This window comes from Artibeus jamaicensis, unplaced genomic scaffold (genome assembly GCF_021234435.1).
Source record: "Artibeus jamaicensis isolate MK-2021 breed Jamaican fruit bat unplaced genomic scaffold, CSHL_Jam_final contig_3126, whole genome shotgun sequence".
Lineage (NCBI taxonomy): Eukaryota > Metazoa > Chordata > Mammalia > Chiroptera > Phyllostomidae > Artibeus > Artibeus jamaicensis.
In genome coordinates this window covers 493,196-499,610 of record NW_026521723.1, presented here as the reverse complement: position 1 = coordinate 499,610, position 6,415 = coordinate 493,196, and the positions used below count along the sequence as shown (strand labels likewise).

At 33.1% G+C, this 6,415-nt stretch overlaps 1 protein-coding gene across 1 annotated transcript; it reads left to right on the top strand.

Moving 5' to 3' along the window:
* Positions 1-323: 323 nt before the first annotated feature.
* Positions 324-1,249, top strand: LOC119047318 (olfactory receptor 5K4). Its single transcript, XM_037142730.2, is given in 2 exon segments — positions 324-1,212; positions 1,215-1,249. Coding segments are annotated over 2 exon segments (924 nt in total).
* The last annotated feature ends 5,166 nt before the right edge of the window (positions 1,250-6,415 follow it).

The following is a 6,415-nucleotide window of genomic DNA, read 5'->3' as shown; positions in this document are numbered from 1 at the left end:
TTTTTAATTTTTAAGATGCTGAATTATGTACACTGACTAGCATTTTTCACATCGGCACTGGTTAATTCATGCAGAAAAAAGAAGCTGTTCTTTGTTGGGGATTCACACAAGCATTTCTAGACAATCCTGTGTACACCGTCTGTGATACTTTTCTTCTTACAGACTTGACCTGCTGTGCATGTGCTAGTTTTCAGGAGGCAGCATAGGATGATTAAAGAGAGTTTTTTCATCTGGTATATGGAAATATTAGGGGGGCAGAGCTACACCGTTCTACCTTAGAATTTCATTTCTCCATGATTTCTATCTCAACCAAGAAACCAGGGATGGCTAAGGAAAATCAATCCTTCACAACTGAGTTTATCCTCATAGGATTTACAGATTATCCACAGCTGAAGATCCTTCTGTTTCTGCTGTTCTTTGCCATCTATCTGATCACCATGGTGGGTAATCTTGGCCTGGTGGCATTGATATTTATGGAGCGTCAACTTCAGACACCAATGTACATCTTTCTGGGCAACCTGGCTCTGATGGATTCCTGTTGTTCTTGTGCCATTACTCCCAAGATGTTAGGAAACTTCTTTTCTGAAGACAGAGTGATTTCCCTCAATGAATGCATAGTACAATTTTATTTTCTCTGCCTTGCTGAAACTGCAGACTGCTTTCTCCTGGCAGCAATGGCTTATGATCGCTACATGGCCATATGTAGTCCACTGCAGTACCACACCATGATGTCAAAGGAGCTCTGCATCCAAATGACCATAGGGACCTTCATAGCTAGCAACCTGCACTCCATGATCCATGTGGGGCTTCTGTTAAGGTTAACTTTCTGCAGATCTAATAAAATTGACCATATTTTTTGTGATATCCTTCCACTCTACAGACTCTCTTGTACTGACCCTTACATCAATGAACTAATGATATATATTTTTTCAATGCCAATTCTAATCCTCACCATTGCCATTGTCTTGATTTCTTATATTTGCATCCTTTTCGCTGTTTTCAAAATGAAATCCAAAGAAGGAAGAGTCAAAACATTTTCTACCTGTTCATCCCACTTTCTGTCTGTCTCAATATTCTACATTTGTCTATTCATGTATATTCGACCACTTGGAGAAGGGAATAAAGATATACCAGTGGCTATTTTTTATACAATAGTAATTCCTTTACTAAACCCTTTTATTTATAGCCTGAGAAATAAGGAGGTGATAAATGTTCTAAAAAAATTATACGGAATCATATTCTTAAATGAACTTTATCTTCAATGGAAACATTTTAATTTTTTTAAATGGTGTCATAGATAAGGGACATAGAAACACAAAAAATGTTTTCATGTAAAATAATAATCTCTAAGTGATTAGCCTGTGTTTTAAGGAAGATATATGAATGGAATTTCAAAATTGTCTGGCAAATCTTAATCCCAACTCCACCATTACCAAGTAAAGCAGGAGAAAACTCAATGGTAATTTTCCTTACCAACTCTCATTATTCTCATGGAATTGCGTCAGACTATTGTTACAAACCTCAATAAATCAACACAGCATCAAAATTAAATGTTTAAATGTGCATAAGAGTCTGCCCTGATTAACCTTATCTAGTTAATGGAAGACATATATAATCTTATGTAGAGTATTTGAAATATTTACAATTTCTTGGTAGAAGTCTGTTCATTTTCATTCAGCAAATCGATCTGGAAGACATAGATAGATTGGTTTGTCGGGAGAGAGACTAGAAGCAAGCTAATTGCAATAACCCATTTTTAAAGTAATGAAGTTTAATCTAGATAAGATTCATGAATAGGGAGGAAAATGGAGTGAGAGGAAATACACACACACAGAGTCAAATATACACTTTGTAGAATAATTAATAAGGGATTATAACAAGCTGGCTATAGCAGATTCAAATCTATTTAACCTGAAGTATGATTAAGTCTTTCACCTTTTTAAAAGCATCATCATGTTAGGTCCTATGGAATGTAGAAGAGCAACTTCCACGGTAAACACTCAATAAGCATTTAAAACATTAATGAAGTCACCTTATTATCTTATATATTTAAAGTAATAGTGAAATGAATTAATATTGTTTATTGGCCATTTTTTCTTCTATGAATTATCTGTTAATTTTTTTAAGTCTTCCTATTATTTCCTAATTTTATTTGTAATACTGTTTAAAGAGAAAAGATATTGAAGTATTGAAATTATTTGTGGCAAATGTTTTCTGTATGTTAATAGTATTTTAATATTTATTTATAAATTGATAAAAATTAAAATTTGATTTGTTCATATATGTTGATTTTTGTATTGTATAATCTTTTATGCTTTTTGAAAAGAATTTCTTAATCTGAGATATGCTACTAATATTTTTTCACTATTACTATCAATATTTCTTTTTCTCTTTTTCTTTTATCTCCTCCTCCTCCTCATTTTTCTCCTTCTTTATTATTTTTTCTTTTTTTGACAGTTTAAATTTTTGTACTTTACTCCTGATTCTGCCCAGAATTTATTAGTACATGGCATGAGTTGAAGATGTAACATTATTTGGCTTGTTTCTCCAAAAATCACTCACAGATTAATTTAACACAAATAAACATCCAAGAAGGACTTCTTTGCCAGAACCTGGCAAAATAATTCTAAATTTTTCTAGAAAAATAGTAATCAATAAAACAAATAGACTTGATGTTTACAGATTAAAGTATATCATGACATTCCAACAATTAAAATAATTTGATTTTAAATCATGAATCAGTACATCAGTCAATTTGAAAAATCAGATTATCTACATTTTATTACTCCCATATAAAATAAGAAGAGCTTCACAAGTTAATAAGAAAAGAAAGGATTAATAAGTGAATGGTCCTAGATAAACTGGTTAGCAGTTTATTTCTTCTATTTATATTAAAATTTATGTTCTCCCTCATTCAGAGATATTTTATAAACATAGTTTTTATCTTTCATTTACCATAGCCTAAATTTTTATAAAGAGCACTCTTATTGAACTGGGATTCATTTTAGAATGCTGTAGAGTGAGAATTAAAGTCTGATTTTTTATGGCTAACTGGTATTTCAACAGCATGTACTCACTCTTCCCTTACTAATTTCTTATGACTCCTTTTGTTCATTCAGTCATACACTCACAGGCACGTGCATATTCAGAGAGGTCTATTATATCTCATCGCTCTTGTCTGCTCAACACAAACACAGACAGTTCCAATATCTACACTTATTTTCTAGTAGGAAAGAGGGACATTTTAAAAAGTAACTAAACTATGCAGTAATGACCTTTATGATTGGAAAAGATTCTTCTGCCTCTAACCATAGTCAGAATGTTAGAATTCTGTAAGTTTCAGATAAAAGGTTCTTTATTCTATACTTTCCATTCTTTCTTTTTATGTGACATACTTATACTTTTTATAGCTTTTAATATCATCAATATAAAGATGACTCAGTTGTGTATCTCTGGTTCTGACACATTTTTGAGATCTCCAGACTCATGCATCCAATTGCCAAGCAGGATATAATTGTTTGAATGTCTCAAACACATATTAAATTTAACATGGTCAAAAAGCACCTTAGAATTTTCTCCAAAACATGGTTTTTCCTGATCTTCTCTGTCTTGATGTTAGCAGCCTCTAATTAGTTGGGCAAAGAAGAAATCAGGAGCAAATCTCCATCCCTCTCTGCTGTCATACCCAAACTGTCACAAGATCTGTCAGCTGTGTCTAAGACATACCTGAACTGTGCCTGAACCTCCCCATGTACACTGACTGCCTTTACACAGTCCCACACTGCCACCATCTCTCACCTGCACGTTACCAAATGACTCCGTCTACTCTCCCTCTCTGTTGTTCCTTTTATTTTGTTTTTACTTTTTAATTTTTATTCAGAAGTCAATGTGAAAAATAGTACTAAAATGTGCATTCTAAAATGGCTAGGTTTATGCTCACTAAGACTTGTGCATTTTAGCTATAGCCACTTTGTACTGTTTTAGCTATTTCTCTAAAAATTTAACTTTATATTTCTTAATATCAATTGTAGACATATTAATCAACTTTCTATTGTGGTAAATGAATATTTATTTATCCCTCCCCACTCTCTCATCTTTGATGGCATAACACAATTTTCCATCATTTTTGATAAGCAGTTTTTATTAGGGACACGCAAACCCTTTTTGCCACTGAAACAACTAGTGTACCATTACTTATATTTTGTATTCTGTGTGATTTTTGTGCTTTTTTTTAAGTTAATAAAACTTTATCTTCCCGTTTAATTAAGTCCATTGTGGGTCTATCAAATACCTTCCTTAAAAACTCAACTGTATAGAATAATCTTTTGTTCTTTTTTATCTGAGGTACTTTTCCTGGTGGCCTCTGTTCTCTTGTTCGGGGACTAGAGAGATTGTTCTCCCTGGATTCCATGTAGCAGCTGGTCCTGCGGAGACTTCCCTTTGCAGAGGTTGCAAGCTCTCTGTCTTCCTCTTCAAGGTTCATTCCTTCATTTGGCTAAGAAAACTTAGTTGTGTCTTGCGAGTTAACATTTGGTCTTGACATGTTGTCTATGATCTTTGTTCTTTCTTCACGCATGGTCGATAATTTGGTTTCTACAGAATTCTAGATGTGGAATCACTTTCCTTCTGACATCAAAGGCATTCTTCCCCTGTATTCTAGCAACTGGTGCTACTTTAGAGAAATTGCATGCCATTCTGATTCCCATTCTTCTGTTGTCTCTCTGGAAACTTTTAGAAATTATATGTGGCTTTATAAAACCTCAAAATAATTATCTTTGGCATTTTTTCCATTCAATTTTAAAAATAGTGGTAGAATCTTTATTTTATTTTTGTTTTCTTGGCTCTGTCTTCTATTTTTCTTTTTATCTCCTTTCCTTTTCCATCGCTCCCCTTCTCAGTTTATTCTCTTCCCTTTTTCCATCTCTTCTTTTCCTTCTGTCTACTCCTTCTTCCTCTGCTCTTTTTCTTTCTCTACCTCCCCCTCCTGCCTTCCTCCTACCTTCCCCCCTCCCTTTCTCTCTCTTTCACTGTACAGATTCAAACCTAAAAGAGAACAAAATAAACAGAATTCTCATAGAAAAAGCAGAATTAACAAACCTAATTATCAGTTTCCCATAGAAGTTGTTTTGCCAATATCTTATGAGCATTGTAAATATCTTAAATATTATCATTATAAACCCACAGATTTTATTGTTTTATAAGCCTAAATCCATTGTAATTATTATTCCTTATCTCAAATTTGGCATGTAGAAACTTAACTCAAAAACTTCAAGGTGGTTTCTGGGCTCTTCTGATATGACTGCTGTGTGAGGTACCATGGGCTCCTTGGTACAAGCTAACCTTGTGTACCTCTTGCATGACAATGGGAATCAGATATTTTTCTGAATAGGTCCTATGAGCAATAGTCTTCATTAGTTTCTGGTCCATATTTCCTGGGTTATTTTTTAAAAATAAGAAAACACGCAAACATACATCCATATCTACACAATCTTATTTCCTCTTTTTTCTCACTCAAATCGTAGCATGCACACAAACACACATACTTTGTGACTTAAATTCTTTTTTTACTTTACAATGTGATTTGGAAATTATTTCATATCATATGTACTGATATTTCTCTTTTTTATAGTCACAAAGTACTCCATTTTGTATATATTCAACTGGCCTCTTATGGATTCGTTTTTAAATGTTTTTCTATACTTTATCAGACACATCTCTAGCCATACACTTGTTTGGAGCCTTTTTGAATCACTTGGTTTTACTTATATCTCTGTCCAAAGTATAGAGCTCAGATTCCTTTTTGAGCAAATCTGAAAATCTTTTTATTGTAAAAGTTTAAATTATTCCATTTACATTCATTTATATGACTGATTTGTTTGGTTTAAACTCTCATATTATTTAACTGATATTTACCAATCATATTATATATTTTTTAAGACTTTAAAATTTTATTTTTAGAGACGGAAAGGAAGTAAGAAAGAAGTGGAGAAAAATGTCAATGTGTGGTTGACTCTCGTATGCCCCCGCATTAGGGACCTGACCTGGCCTGCAACCTGGGCACGTGCCTTGACTGGGAATCAAATTGGCAACCCTTTGGTTCTCAGGCCAGTGCTCAAATCCACTGAGCCACACCAGCCAGGGCCAACTATATTATGTTATTTTTACTGTTTATAAAGCTTGTTTTATTTCCTTTTTATATTTTTTGTATTTTAGGTGGCTTGAATTATTGTTTTAGTTGTTACCTTTATGTTAATTTATTGCACATCCAATTACCCTTGTTCTATACTTATGATGATACATGATGATACATTTTGTTTGTCAGCTTCAAATAATATTAATTATGACTAGTATTTATGTGGCAATCTACAAATTTATTCCTCCTCTGCTTATCTTTTAAAATTAAAAAAAATGACTT